Source organism: Engraulis encrasicolus, chromosome 22 (assembly GCF_034702125.1).
Source record: "Engraulis encrasicolus isolate BLACKSEA-1 chromosome 22, IST_EnEncr_1.0, whole genome shotgun sequence".
Lineage (NCBI taxonomy): Eukaryota > Metazoa > Chordata > Actinopteri > Clupeiformes > Engraulidae > Engraulis > Engraulis encrasicolus.
In genome coordinates, this window is record NC_085878.1 from 21,668,446 (window position 1) to 21,684,660 (window position 16,215).

The 16,215-nt window shown below is 43.0% G+C and overlaps 1 protein-coding gene across 1 annotated transcript; it reads right to left on the reverse strand.

Moving 5' to 3' along the window:
* Positions 1-14: 14 nt before the first annotated feature.
* Positions 15-15,635, reverse strand: ctsf (cathepsin F). Its single transcript, XM_063188673.1, has 14 exons — positions 15,277-15,635; positions 14,434-14,553; positions 13,319-13,400; positions 12,262-12,323; positions 11,787-11,859; positions 11,325-11,438; positions 10,384-10,532; positions 10,114-10,210; positions 8,398-8,478; positions 7,761-7,880; positions 5,582-5,646; positions 4,312-4,402; positions 2,944-3,002; positions 15-1,418 (listed from the first exon to the last, which is right to left on the reverse strand). Exons 1-14 carry the CDS (start codon positions 15,508-15,510, stop codon positions 1,344-1,346), a joined length of 1,422 nt encoding a protein of 473 aa, XP_063044743.1. The 5' UTR covers positions 15,511-15,635; the 3' UTR covers positions 15-1,343.
* Positions 15,636-16,215: the final 580 nt, after the last annotated feature.

Below are 16,215 nucleotides of genomic sequence, written 5' to 3' on the forward strand. Positions count from 1 at the left end.
AAAACACCACCAAATCAGCTGAGAGCTTGAACATTTTTATTTCCAAGTTACATATGGTATGACACAATGGTAATGTGCAAACTTCACAAAAACTGGTCATTTCAGTTTTCTGTAACGTACATGTTTGTAACGGACATGTTTACAACTTCTTGCAAGAGCAACTCACTGGTAGTTTTGTATAGCCTATTGTGTCAGGGTTGTGCAAAATTCAGATGTTTTCTCAGACAAAATACATTTTAATTGCATGTTGAATCCACAAGCTGGTGAATTAAGAATTAGACATTCATTCTAATGAAAATAGACAGTGGCACTGTCTATGTTTTTGTTAAGCTAATTCCAAATAAGACAAATGCTGCATAGGTTATAGCATTGACCATGCATTCTGGGAAGTCTACAATTTCATATTGTGGTATTACTGTTAAGTTATTAGAGGTTTATATATTAGTTGGCATGATTTTAATTGATGTTAATTTGTGGTAAAAAAAAATAACAAATAGACACAATATTTTACATCAACTTCATACAATATGTTGTTATGAAATAAAAGATGTTGGAACAGTTAAGAGTTAATAACACATTTTTGATCGCCATAGAATTCAAATTCATTCTGCCATTCGTTTCAAAATGAATTGAATGAAGTTTAAAGGTTATACATTATTGAATTTTGCACAACCCGTGTGTGTGTGTGTGTGTGTGTGTGTGTGTGTGTGTGTGTGTGTGTGTGTGTGTGTGCGTGCGTGTGTGAAAAATCTGGCTCAGAGCTAATAGTAACGGAATGCTTTGTTGTGCAATTTTTATGAGGTCTGAAAAACACTTTGAATGTCTCATACACACATGAGGGACAAAGAAGCACACAGCCAACAGACAAGAGTCGAGTAAAATCCCCTTTTTAAAATTGTAAATCAAACCCTGAATCTGGTGAATGCATCCAGTACAAAACATCAGTGTTTCCTACCACCTTTTTTTAAATCATCCATAATACTAGTATAGCAATGGCATTAAATGCAAACACAAATGGAGTTTTTTTTTACTGTACGTTAAAAGCAGGATTGTAGTAGAAGCACATTTAAAATGCGTGGGGTAGTATAGTAACAGCAGGATTATTATTCACACACTCTACTACTATTACCTTCAACACGTGTGGGCCTCTGTGTGTGTGTGTGTGTGTGTGTGTGTGTGTGTGTGTGTGTGTGTGTGTGTGTGTGTGTGTGTGTGTGTGTGTGTGTGTGTGTGTGTGTGTGTGTGTGTGTGTGTGTGTGTGTGTGTGTGTGTGTGTGTGCATGCATACATGTTAGTAGTGTGCTTTTATGAAAGTTAGTGGTGCTAAGTTGTGTGTCCCTTATTTAGTTCACCACCGCAGAGGAACACATCTTGTCGATGCCACACAGTCCCTTGCCTCTGTACAGGTAGTAGTACCCCTGAAAGACAAGTTCAAAATGTCACAAAATATTTCTATCCATTAAACAAATGGCATTGGTACCACTGCAGCCTCACAACGACACATACAATTTCATAGTAATCTAAATGATGTACCCTTTTAAAGCATAACATTGTTCAATCCATGCAAGTGTATATTTATTTAGAAATTAAAATAGATTGGAGGGCAACAAAACTAATTTCCTGAATAACACAGGTGTAATTGTCAATTACTTTGACAATATTGAAGGCTTGCACGACAAAAAATGCCTGGCTCACCCTGAGACTGAGTTGCTGTTAGCAACGTCAACCAACCAAACTGGATTCGTGTGACATGATGATGTTGTGACAGCAAGTGAGCAAGAGAACATACAGAGTGCACTCACTCTCCAAAGTCTCCTCTCAGCAGGCCTCTAAATTAACTTTTTTCATTACCAGCCAAGAAAGCTAGTGGACTCTAATATTTATTTTTTTCGACTTTGATTTGACAGTGTGAGAGGTGGACAGGAAGCGAATGGGGAGAGAGACAGGGAGGGTCGGCAAAGGACCCGGGCCGGGAATCAAACCCGGGTCAGCCGCATGGCAGGCAAGTGCCCTACCGGTTGGCCACGGCAGGGCCCGTAGACTCTAATCTTACTAGACAAACACACACTCACTGATGGGTCAAAGGATCTAGTAAGTTGGCCTTTTCTACTATCCCAACTGAAATTTCACCAGCATTTGCCCAGTTGGCTGGTGTTAATTTAGAGCCCTGCCTCTCACCAGGAGTAAGGTGAGCAGGGCAAGTTACAGCCTTACTGATGAATTCATATACAAAACTAATCTATTTCTTCTCACACAAGTCGACAGGTTGATAATTTGTTAGCATTTATGTTTAACAAGATTTAGCATTTCTAGCGCTATTAAAAAGTTGATAACCTAATTATCTCCCTCCATCAGTGGAGACACAGCGCCTGACGCACATACACACCCTTCTCTCTCACTCTTTGTCTCTCTGTCTCTTTCTCTCTCTGCCCATTCTCGAGCAGTCATTCAAATCTAAAAATGTTTCTATGACACATAAAGAATCTATAGTTTACTAGCAGACAAGGAGACATCCCAGATAACGGCTGGCATAACCCTGGCTGGTATGGCTGGTATAGCTTGTCAGAGAAGATGCCATTGTCATCCCATTCAATGCATGAAACCTATCTCACACCATGTCATTTAACACACAAAACCAGTTTGAGAAGAACTGTGAACAAACATGCACGTATGCACATGACAGGCGTTCCAGTTATTATTATTGTAAACACGCACTGTATGTGGTGTTCACAGTTCAATAGGCTACTTTTCATTTAAAACATGTTGCATGCACAATCATTATGCCGTTTGGGCTTACACCTTCACATCTGGGTCATTTGCTCATTTCTACATGCTTAAATGACCCTGAGGAAGGGGTTTAAACAAAATGTTTGCAAAGTATAATTATGAAATGACTGGAAAGAAGACAGCACTTCTTAATGAAAGGTGTTCCAGCTCTCTCACCTGTTCTCCATAGTCCTCACCCCAGCTGTTCTTGATGGCCCAGAACGGGACTCCTTTGCCTGTTTGGAGACAGAGAGGGGGCGCCTGCTTATCGTGGTGCGGGAGGGGGTGGCCCAGTCTGTTGCAACTAGCCCACCCCAGGCTCTGAATTTAAAGCTTCTAACACACTCTCTCAATCTCTCACTCTCTCTCTTTCTTTCTCTCTTTCTCTCTCTCTCTGCCTGTCTCTCTGTCTCTATCTCTCTCTCTCTTCCCCTCTCTCTGAATGGTTGAGATCATCATAACTTTACACAGGTAAAAAGACAGACAGACAGAAAGACAGGTATGCACAGACACACACACAAGCTAAAAGCCATGCATTCTCCATCACATTCTCTCTCGCTACATTCACCCAGAAAGTGGCTATGTAACCATTTGCAATATCAGTGGCGAGATAATGCATGAAGTGAGCCTTTGTGCGCTCGTACAGAACTATTTGGATGTTTCCATGTGTGCAAACAGTCTTGACCTAGTATCCAACTGTTCTGCACATTTCTCTGATAAAACAAACCCTCCCCCGCCACCATAAAAAACACTAGGGAGAGTCAGCTGACAGGCCATGTGCCTCTTAAGTCTTGCAGCTCAGAGCTAGGGTGTCCAAAGGCCATTTCAATTCAGATTACAGTCTCAACCACATGAAAACAGCAACACAGAACAGATTTGAGACACTGGGTTGAATAATAAGCTGTGATGAACCGATTTCTTGATGATCAGAGAAGACAAAGTCATCTGATACAGAGAGAGAGAGAGAGAGAGAGAGAGAGAGAGAGAGAGAGAGAGAGAGAGAGAGAGAGAGAGAGAGAGAGAGAGAGAACGAGACAGAGAGAGAGAGAGCGCATGGAGAACAGGTAGAGAGAGAAAGAGAGAGAGAGAGGAGCATGGATAATACCACCCTTTACATGCGAGGAATAGTGTGTGAGAGAGTGAGCGAGCGAGAGAGAGAGAGAGAGACAGAGCAAGAGAGAGAGAGAAAGACAGAGATGGAGAGAGAGAAAGAGAGAGATGGAGAGAGGGGGAGCATGAATCATACCACTCTTTACATGCGAGGCAGAGTGAGAGAGAGAGAGAGAGAGAGAGAGCGAGAGAGCATGGATCATACCACCCTTTACATGCGAGGCAGAGTGAGTGAGAGAGTGAGTGAGAGAGAGAGAGAGAGAGAGAGAGAGAGAGAGAGAGAGAGAGAGAGAGAGAGAGAGAGAGCATGGAGCATACCACCCTTTACATGGGTCATTATGAGAAGTGTGCTAATAGGGAGCTTGAACTCTGCTCCTCCCAGAGGGAAAAAATGGAAAGATGGAATATTTTCAAATCAGAAGACAGAGGACTCACGTTCTCCATAGCCAACCAACAGGACGGCGTGGTCAATCATCCAAGGGTTGCACAGGATCTTCAGGGGCTTAGAGACGCCCTTCCTATAGAACTACATTCAGTGTGTGTGTGTGTGTGTGTGTGTGTGTGTGTGTGTGTGTGTGTGTGTGTGTGTGTGTGTGTGTGTGTGTGTGTGTGTGTGTGTTGTAGAAACAGACAAAGGAACTTCTCAGTCAAGAACACCAGTAGAAAATCACCTCTGGCCTACATTACTTCACTCACATTCTCTTTTTCTGCGCAAACTCTCGTTCACACACACACATACACACACACAAATACACACTCATCTTGTCAAAAATGTCACAACGCCCCACCCCCAACCTAACACACACACTACACACTCTCTCTCTCTCTCTCTCTCTCTCTCTCTCTCTCTCTCTCTCTCTCTCTCTCTCTCTCTCTCTCTCTCTCTCTCTCTCTCTCTCACACACACACACACACAGAACACAAACACACACACACACACACCATATTCCCGGCTGACCTAGCTCAGACACTTTAATTACAGAATGCTGACCCACACAGCCACCAGCCGCTAAGGAGCTGACGACCGCGGGCTGAGGTTGCACTTCCTCACACACTCTTTCTAGGTCTCCGGAGCTTCCATGGCTCACATTCACTGACACACACACGCACATGTACACATTCACGTACACACACACACACACACACACACACACGCAGGCACATGTACACATTCACGTACACACACACACACATACACACAAGCTACAAGCCATGTATTCTCCATCACCTTCTCATTAGGAATGCTCTTAACCTTCTCCAGTGTCTGACCTCCTGCTAAGGAGTGCTCTGGCAGTGCAATCCTTTAGGTGGCCTTACTTACATAGGCGAGACATTACAGGAATAGTTTGGTGTAAAATTAAAATTGGTAAAAGGGTACCGTTTTTTAAAACAATTTGTAGACTTTCAACGTCCACTGTGGCTTGTTTTGAATGGCAGGACCGTTGTTATACAGCCGATTAAGTATGATTTCTTCCACACTTCTTTCATGGTGATCTCTTCACACTTTATACGTGGCCTCATAGCATTAGCACTGCCAGTGTTTTCAATCCAAATGTTTATTTGATAAAAAAAAGTATTCGACATGCAATGGGCTACCTAAGGATCGATCTTCACTGAACACACTAAATCGTCATGACGGATGTTTTAACATACCAAATGTGACACATCGATGTGGCTTTAATGGTAATAATGTGCGAGTGGTTACCTGCATGGCGAAGGCATTGAGGGCCGCAGATACAGGACCGTTCTCCGCCAACCAGGCAGCGATTTCTGAGAGAACGTGAAAGAGAATTTGAGAGAGGGGGGTGAGGTAGAATAACACAAACACAGAGAGAAAGAGACAGAGAATCAGAAATTGCTATTCTGTTGTTAAAGGGGTATGCCACTATTTTGAGGCTTAATACAGTTAAAATCGTTGGCCAGGGTTTAAAAAGGTGGTAAAGTGTCTTATTTTTCATGTTAAGCGTTGTCTTGCTTTAAGACAACTGAAAAGATGGAATATGTCGCTAAGCTAGTGAAAGTCAATGGATCCGTGTAGCATTGTAGCATGCTACACGGATGCATTGACTTTCACTAGCTTAGCGACATAATCCCTCTTTTAACTTGTCTTAAAGCAAGACAGCGGCTTGCATGAAAAATAAGACACTTTACCACCTTTATAAACCTTGGCCAACGATTTGAACTGTATTAAGCCCCAAAATAGTGGCATACCCCTTTAATCTGTGAACAAAGAAGACATTGACCAGACAGGGGAATTCTGTTTGTCTTGTTGATGTATGTGCAGGACTTCTGAACTGTTGTGACACTGGTGTACTGAAACTTCCAAGAACTCTCAATCTTCCAAGAATTCAGTAGTGAAAGAAGGGAAATTGTTAGAAGGCCAATTTTGCACACACGACAACCTATATCGACAAGAATTAGCAGGGCGCTTTTTATCGGCAATCAGCCTGCCTCGGATCCAACACTTTCTGGCATGTTGGTTTTACTTTTAAATACCCTGAGACCGGTTCTGATGTGTGGCATTGTAATGAACAAGGCTTAAAAGATTATGATTAGAATCTGTCTCTCAAACTGTGCTGCTTATTTGATGTAATGTCATGTAGGCCTATAAATCTAGCCTTGGCAAGTAGATGTCTCATATAGATGCATGTAGATGCATGTAGATGCAATTCACTGCAGGGGATGTCTACTGAAAGTACATATGGCTTGTGAATGAACACATAAGGACTGCCCAGCGATTCAACTTGAAGTGCATTCTATACATAATCCTGTTCGTTGTACTGATTGGTTGTGGTACTATGGGCCTACTATTGCATGTAAAGGGGTAGTATAGCTAATCTACAGTAATGCCAGTTCAAATTTGAGCTCAATTAAAAGCAGTCTAGGAACTGTTAAGTTCACAAAGCAAATTAGTAAGGACTTCCCATCCTATTCAGATGATTGGACTGTATTCTAAAACAATAACAAGGACAGAGCCAGAGCCACAGCCATTCAGAATTTGAAACCGAAAAGAAATTGTTAGCTCATTTTCTTCCACATTACGTCATGTGGAAACTGGATGAAATATTGGCAAGGCATTGAGAAAATGCCTAGAATTTGCCAAAGGCTAGATTAGACACGTACCGGATATTCTATAAAACCTCTGTCGGGAAGCGCAGGGGGCAGGTAAAACTAGCTTGAAAAGAAGACAGAGACCTTCTAAAAGGCATGTGCATCTGTAGGTGTGTGCCGCAGAGGGAGCTCATAGGAGCGGTATGACTGGTATGCTCTGTTGATTTTGTTCCATGTCAGCACTAATACCACAAGGACTGCACTGTGCTACAATTAGGGATGGCACAAACCGCACCGAAAACCGAAACCGTACAATTCACACACATACCGAACCGAACCGTGCAATCCATCGCAAACCGCAATTCATGTACTGCCCAGAAAAATATGTGAAACATATTCTAGACAGATCTAGAACAGATTCTAGGAGTATCTTATCCAGTCTCTCTGATTAAAACATTAGTGTATAAGACCAAATCAGAGGATGACACAATTAAAATCACACCATTTTCACATTATAAGCCTATACAAACCATATGTAGGATATTTAGTGATAAGTCCGATTCTATTAGCCAGTGCACCATTTATCATGAACAAAAAAAAAGAACCGTAGAGAACCGAAAACCGTGACCTTGACACCGTGATATGAACCGAACCGTGAATTTTGTGAACCGTACCACCCCTAGCTACAACGTGTCAATGTTTGTGAATGCTGCAAACACAAACAGACAGACAGACAGACAGACAGACAGACAGACAGACAGACAGACAGACAGACAGACAGACAGACAGACACACACACACACACACACACACACACACACACACACACACACCCTTCTCGTCTTTGGGAAGTTCCACAGAGCTGTTGATGTAGACGGCCACTTTGTCGGAGGAGAAGTCGCAGGCCTGCTTGTGGCCCGTGTAAGTGTAGTCGGTCTCTGTCTCCAGGCCACCTGAAGAGCAAACATGAACAAAAACAAAACGATAATGCACACAGAGACATCACAACACTAGCTTCGGCCCTGCCGTGGCCTAATGGTAGGGCACTGGGTTACTACTCTGGCGACCCGGGTTCGAATCCGGCTCGGGTAATTTGCCAATCCTTCCCAGTCTCTCCTTCACTGCTATGTCATAAACAACGGCAAAAAGCCCTAAAAAAACTACAAAACTAGCTTCATAATAATATCAATTTTATAGCACCAAAGAGCAAAAATGTTGAGGAATAATGCAGGCCAAAGTGAAGTATCCTGCAATAAACAGGAAATTGTATTTCACCTGGCAATAACTGAACACATTGCCGTCATCTTCATTACAATTTTGAATTGTCATTTGGCCCTTCCTTTCAATTGTTTTTGTACGTCAGAACAATTTCCCTACCCCACAGCACACAAAAAGGGGAGTGGCTACATTCTGGAATCATCATCAACGTCTGATGACATCATGCTTAAGTTGTCATGGTTGGTGACTCACCCAGGCCCTCGATGGCTGCGTAAGCATTGGATGGCAGTCCACCTCCACAGGCTTGGTCCAGCCTGTCACAGTCCACCAGCTCTGTAACCGACATTGAAAGTTCAGAAGGAGGAAGGTGTGTGTGTGTGTGTGTCAGGTAAATTTGGCCTTTGGCAGATGAAATCAACCCACCAGTCACCTTGACTACAGGTGAAAATGTTCTACAGGCGCCCGGGTTAATACTGAATTATATGCAACATCCAACATCAAATGTTTAAGCAAAGTGGCAATGAAAAGAGTTATTGGCATCACAATAACTGAATTTATGACCTAAGAAAGAAAAGTATTGATCGGAAAATGATCTTACTTGGCATTACAATGTTTGGAACGGTTGAGTATGAACTGGTAAAATAGTGACTGGTAAAAATTGTGATAGACTGGTAGATTTTAGAATCCAGTGAAGTGCAAAGAAATCCCGCACACTGTCCATTCCACCAACAAACTTTAATACAACGTTTCACCTGAAGAAGGTCGGATGACCAAAACGTTGTATTAAAGTTTGTTGGTGGAATGGACAGTGTTGACTGACAACCCCGCTGGGATAACATCCTACGCACCTGCCCAACTACAGAGGTGTGCAAAAGCGTCTTTATTGAACAGATTTTAGAATCCACCTGCCACAGTGACTGGTGGGGAAAATGTTTAAGTTCGACCCCTGGTGTGTGTGTGTGTGTGTGTGTGTGTGTGTGTGTGTGTGTGTGTGTGTGTGTGTGTGTGTGTGTGTGTGTGTGTGTGTGTGTGTGTGTGTGTGTGTGTGTGTGTGTGTGTGTGTGTGTGTGTGTGTGTGTGATTATGAGATAGCATGCCAGTTTGCTTTCACACCAAATGACTAATGGTTAGGGATGGGTTGGGGCTGGGCACAGTTTTTGTGTTTTCTGTTTTTTTGCCTTTGTTATTCCACAGCTAGGGTGCCACACCAGTCGATTGTGGTCTGTTACTTGCAAACATGTAACATCGGGTGTGTAAAAGAACATGTAGGCAACGATGTGTAATGACATGCCGAGATGTGAGTATGTCCAAATCGGCAACCTGTGCGTCAGAGAAATGTTTGAAGCAAAGGTGCCGTAACAGGTTTTTAAGTGGTGGTGGATTTCTTTCTTTCTTTTTTTTCATTCTTTATTTCTTCAATGTTACTGCTGCTGCATCCCACTCATTTTTCTGCAGTAAAAGTAGAGAATGCCTCATTTAGGGAGCCCAAAAGTGGGGATGCAAATGCACCACTGCATCTACCTATCCGGCACCTATGGTAAGTGGACAATCATGGAATTCACTTCAAGTAGTGCTGTTTCCTGTGCCCATTCTGAGAAAAAGGATTTGCTAAACTCACTCCTCTGCTATGCGTCTCTGACAGAGCTGAAAAAAACAAGCCTTCACAAAGGAGCAGTCAGCTTTGAAACAGGTGTCTTCAGTAACCCAATTATTCAAAAATGTGACTTGGCAGATTGCGGCAGACCATCAACTTCAATGGTAGATCTTGATTTGAACAGGTTGGGCACGCCTGATCTACATAACCGTCTTCATGACAGGTTAGGGTTAGGGATGGGTTTGAACTAGGTCCAGAATAGCATTTTTTTAAATTCAGCAGAATATTTTATTAGTATTGTTTATTAATGTAAAATAACACACTGTTTTGTGAGGACAGTCAGTTGTTTGTGTGTGTGTGTGTGTTCCGTTTACCTTGTTCAGATAAGGAGACGAGTTTGCCACTCTTCCGGAACCACTGGCCCTCGATGTTCCCGGTGACAGAGAATGCCCAGCAGGAGCCACACATACCCTAAACAAACACACAAAATAAAAATCGCGAAAGAAGTATAAATGAGTGTGTGTGTGTGTGTGTGTGTGTGTGTGTGTGTGTGTGTGTGTGTGTGTGTGTGTGTGTGTGTGTGTGTGTGTGTGTGTGTGTGTGTGTGCCGTATGTGCGTGCTGTGCATGTGTGCGTTTTCCAACCTGGTTCTTGACATCGCTGACTGCTCCGTGCTCTCTCCAGTCCCAGCTGGCTGGTGGGGGGTCCGTGGCGCGTGCTGCCGGCTTCAGGGGGCGCTGCAGAGTCCACTGACTGAGCATGGGGTTCAGGTACGTCTCCCTAAACTCCTCCTCTACATAGAGACAGGGGGTGGAGGAGGAGAAGGGGACAGAAGGTGCACACATCGGAATAACAAGGAAAGAGACGTTAGCTGAGACAAATAGTGTGAATGATTAACGGGCACTAAATCAAACCGCTACAGTATTTCTGTAATTCATTTGTAAATATAGATCACCACCTATATACAAACACTATTACACAACGACATGAGAGAGGATACTTTGTAACACACACACACACTCATGGTGTTTTCAGGGCAATTGAGGACCACGCCGATACTAGTTCCCACACTTGATCTTGAACTGACTGTCATGTTTACACTGAAAATTGAAGCGTTGGTGAACTAAGGAAAACTTTTTTTTTAAAGCAAACTGTGATAACAGTGTAGATGTCAGCACAGGCTAATCTGGGTCACACACGGCAAAAACAACGCAGGTCGTTCACGGATAAGTACATGGAGTACCAGCGACAATGTTTTGGTTGGCCTGCAAACAACACACAAAAAAACCCTATGGCATGCACTTAAACGCGCACACAAACACACGTAATAAGAGTTGCTGTAGAAAATGTTTTGAGACACAAACAAGACGCTGAAGAAGGCTGTCTGTCATGCTAACCCCAGATTAAACTACAAAAATGACACCCGAGAGTGCGGCTTTTTTTTACTACGTAAATATGAACTTTGCTCTTCGCTCACATCCGAAGACCTTGTAAGAAATAGTTGGGAGTTGAGCGCACTCTCTAAAAAAAGATTGAGACACACACACACACACACCCCCCCACACACACACTCACTCCCACCCACCTGTGAGGTCACTGAACTTGGTGACCCCGTACTCAGCTGAGCCCTGCTCCATAGACTGGAGGAGCTGCACTGTCTTCATGTTCTCCTGGAAGATGCTCAGACGCTTCTCGGCCTCTGAAGATCACACAGGGGTCAAAAGGAGGGCAGAGGTCAAACTAAGGGCTTCACAGTTATTGTATGGTAAGTTCTGAGCGCTCTTGTCTTATCTGTTTTGTCTACCTGTGCATGACATGTCACTTCAGTGTTTTTTGCATAGATGGCTTTTTATTGCAAAGTAGTAGTTTTGCAAATGTTGTTAGTACATTATGTATATATGTAGGCAGGCCTATTCATTATTTTGTGTACATTTTAATGATGCTTTAAATGTCATTGTATTGGCGTATAATGATAATAGACATTTTCTATTCTGTACTGTATTCTATGTGTATGTGTATGTGTATGTGTATGTGTGTGTGTTCTCACCCTCCTGACTGCTGTAGGTTCGGTTGTATTTCTCCATAAAGTTTTTGAACAGAGTAAGCAGCTGCACAGACTCCTTGAAGAGGAAACAAAGGATCAGTATGGAAGCCGACACAAAACTGCATATGAAGAGACACACAGACAAACACACAGACACAGACACAGACACAGACACAGACACACACACACACACACACACACACACACACACACACACACACACACACACACACACACACACACAAAATCTAATATGAAATACACTGACACAAGTTTATTAGTCTCTTACACAATAAAAAAAACAGACTGAGCAACTGATTGTGTATAGAAACTATTCTTATGGGTACAAAACACACACACGCACGCACGCACGCACGCACACACACACACACACACACACACACACACACACACACACACACACACACACACACACACACACACACACACACACACACACACACACACACACACACACCTGAGAGGCTTGGTTCACAGAGAGGGGAACAGACACTACTTTTCTGGTCTCCTGTGGCTCCACTGTGGAAGGAAGAAGAAGTACTGTAGGTCAGAGCCGTCACACCTTATCAGTATGCCCATTAAAAAATGTATTCGTGTGTATATCTGCTTTTAGGTGGCCTCATAATGTGCCACCAGTTCCACCTGTGGATTGCTCTACTAGCCACTGAAAGGACATGACTACCATTATAGTATTACAGCACTATGACACTATTATGCCATTCTGGTAAGAGCAAATTCATAACAGGGGCCATGATTTAAGACTTAAACCCGTTAGGACACGACGTTATAAATGTGCTGTTACTAGAATGACAATGACCAAGTCGTAGTGCATTATTAAAAGCCCTGTTTTATGTCATAGTATCGTAGAACTATGATAGCTAATTTTTTTTCAATGACTATTACAGCATGCCACTGGCGGTAGGGAGTGCATTAAGGGGCTACATGCTTCATGTTTTACATCTCAGGAACCTAATCAGTGGTGGTGGTCATCTCCCTACATCTTCATGCCACCTTCAAGGCACCTACCCCACGTTGCTCCAGAGACTGTAACCAGCAATGTTTCCAGATGGAAAATGCTGAATCATCGTACCAAAACCTCAAAATTATCGGTTTGGGGGGCTTTTTGGGAGGAAATTATCGTACAAGACGCAAATTGTTGTTTCAAGGTATCTAAATGAACGGAATGACAACTCTGAAATGATCGTACATCACATTATTTTTGATCGTATAGAGTACAAAATTAACAAAATTATGGTACACTACAAATACTAATACAAATGATCCTACATCTGGCAAGACTGGCAACCAGTATCCCGTAACTTGCTGTAGATAAAAGCATTTCAATAAAAGCCAGAAAAGCTAAATGCAATCTAATCATCATCAATCATGCTACATACAGTATATCATTGCATTTGCAGCGTTTTGCGCACCTCTATCTGGACCGTTGAGTGTTTTCAGTGCATTGATTTGTGTCTGTGCATGCATGCGTGTGTTTGTGTCTTCACTGGGCATACCTGAAGGCTGGCACTTCTGCTTCAGCAGGGTGCACTTGTTCTCCCAGGGGATGTCCCAGACCTCGAACAGGCACACCTCCGTCTGGAGCACACGAGACACCAGGCAGAGAGAGCACAGAGAGGGGACAGGCATGAGCAGTGCTGAGATGGACAACGTGTGTGTGTGTGTGCGTGCGTGCGTGCGTGCGTGCGTGCGTGCGTGCGTGCGTGCGTGCGTGCGTGCGTGCGTGCGTGCGTGCGTGCGTGCGTACGTGCGTGCGTGCGTGCGTGCGTGCGTGCGTGTGTGTGTGTGTGTGTCTTCACAAATCTTCACGATCTCAGACTATCATCACGAAACTCAAACAGGGCAACTGCAATTTCCTCTGTGTGTGTGTGTGTGTGTGTGTGTGTGTGTGTGTGTGTGTGTGTGTGTGTGTGTGTGTGTGTGTGTGTGTGTGTGTGTGTGTGTGTGTGTAGACATGCGCACAGACTACTCGAGAGATATGGATATCTTAGTGTTGAAAGAATGTGCTTTTTATTTACTTATGGAACCCACAGCTGCTATCTTTCCACTGAATGTTTGGTAACACAAAGACTTTATCAAGTTCATTGAATAAATCAATTCAATCTACCGGCATCCCAAAGGTGACTTTTTTCTTTTCTTTTTTAACTGGATTAGTGTGTACATTGTGTACACACATACTACTAGACTACTTTTTGTGTGCTATCACTATCTGTAGTTATTCTCTTTTTTATCAGTATCCAAAAGAGAAGCACTGTTGTGTTAAAAAGGTTTACAGCACGCTGCTGATCTGATCCACTCACAGTCAGCTGACCAGTCAGCTCTTTTCACGGCTTCCTGAATCTACCACAGTTGAAGGATGACCAATGACAGCATAACAAGCCACAATGACTGTGCGTGTGTGCACGCACGTGTGTGTGTGTGTGTGTGTGTGTGTGTGTGTGTGTGTGTGTGTGTGTGTGTGTGTGTGTGTGTGTGTATCTGTGTTTGTGTGTGTGTGTGTGTGTGTGTGTGTGTGTAATTACATGAGTCTTGTGTTTTGTGGTTTCAGGAAGGGTTAGAATCTTTGTGTTTGTGCATGGAAGTGTTCATTAATGTCTCTGGTTCCACCCACCTTGAGCTTATGGAGCTCTGGAACAAAGTCGCATGTTTCAGACAAGCTGAGATGAGATGTCTTCTTGCATTGTGTGTTTCCAATCTCCACGGTAATGCTGTACCTAATGCCCTTCACTATCTGCAGTAAAAACATAGGACATGGGTCAATAACACAGATAGTACATTTTTACTACACCATTTTACACTTAATCGGACTGAGAGAACAGATTCTGGCCAGAGGCGATTCTAGGTTCAGGTGGAGCCCAAACTCGAAAATGAAAAAAAAAGGACATTTGCACCAAAATCACCACTACTGTAGTACAGTATGGGCTTTTGTTCACTATCTAGGGGCTTGGGGGCCCCAAGCAGCTGCCTGCCTTGCCTGGTGGTAAGATGCGCCTCTGATTCTGGCAGGATATAGGGAATCAATTGGGGAAACTAACTAACTAGGTTATGTTGTGCTTTTCAATGGCAATCTTTTTTTCATGTAGTTTTAATGTGACATTTACAAATGGGAAAATACTATATGTTACGACCATGTAACAAGAACAAATTGATGTTGAAAAGAACTAAACAATCAGCACTATCCTCTTTGCCACTTGTGGACGCTGCACATGCAGTGCGCAGCAAGGATGTTCTAAAACAACGGCCATAGTCCATGGGATTAGTGCATTGCGCATCATCGGAGCTTTTTATACCACAGCCTGGGGTCGGACATTTCATAACAACCACACCACCATCAAACCATAATCACTTACATAATCACAAAACAATGTCAGAAGCATACAACTTTTGCATATTATTATATTGACAGCTGCCAAGCAGGCGTGCCGTGCGCAATAGTAGGCTACCCAAATTGTACCTGTTTACTGGCCGATATCACGCGGCTGACTCTGCGGACATGCATGCCGTTTGAGCCCATGTTGTAACGCTCCTCGGCGAATTTCACCGCCTTCAAAACACCTGGGTCAGACTCAGACAAACGGACCATGGCTCCCGGAGCCCCGATCAATTTCGCTCCTGGACCGTCATCGACGCAAAAAGCCGAACCAAAAACGGCTAGAATCAGACAGACGCACACCAGGTGCATCTCCATGTTTAAAAAATAAAGCTATCAAAATAGAATAGGCTCTTATTAGTTGAAAAAGTGCTTGTCGTAGATAGAATAATAATCTGGAGCGTTAAAATCAGCGGTGTTATTGACTGCCTGTATTCTCCGAAAATGGTGGTCGACCCAAACAAAACAGTGTGACACTGAAAGTTGATTGGCTAAAATCATTATGGGCGGTACCTACTTGGTGTTTGTGTTCTGAGTCAGGGACACAGGCCTAGGGCAAAAAGTGTTCTGTGGGCTGTAGGTCGACCAAGATGACAGGTTTTAAAGTACACGACAATCTCAGTCTGGAAATTCACACTACTACTACTACTACTACTACTACTACTAATAATAATACTACTACTAATAATAATAATAATAATAATAGCCTAATAGATAATAATATAATAATCAGCAGCAGCATCATTACCACAACCACCACCACTATCATCATCATTATAATAATCTCTAGGCCTATGATATAGGCTAATGAGAACAATTTAATAATTCCTCTGCAAAATATTCTTTGTTAATAGGCTATCAGAGTAATACCCATACACATTAAGATTTGGTGAATCCCTGGATCTTTATTTTTCCTGACAATGACCTTTGTCAAGCAAAGAGCTGGCAATTGGCCAGTAGGAATGTCTCAACATTTGATTCATCCACTTGTGGTGAAATGAGATGTCTCAACCAGCAGAAAAT

Excerpts from the sequence above, each read along its gene's own strand:
- ctsf (XM_063188673.1), bottom strand. The coding sequence starts at position 15,510 with ATGGAGATGCACCTGGTGTGCGTCTGTCTGATTCTAGCCGTTTTTGGT. Across the intron at positions 13,401-14,433 it reads CAGAGCTCCATAAGCTCAAG|ACGGAGGTGTGCCTGTTCGA; the intron begins GTGGGTGGAACC and ends CGTGTGCTCCAG. Across the intron at positions 1,419-2,943 it reads GTGAGGACTATGGAGAACAG|GGGTACTACTACCTGTACAG; the intron begins GTGAGAGAGCTG and ends CTTGTCTTTCAG.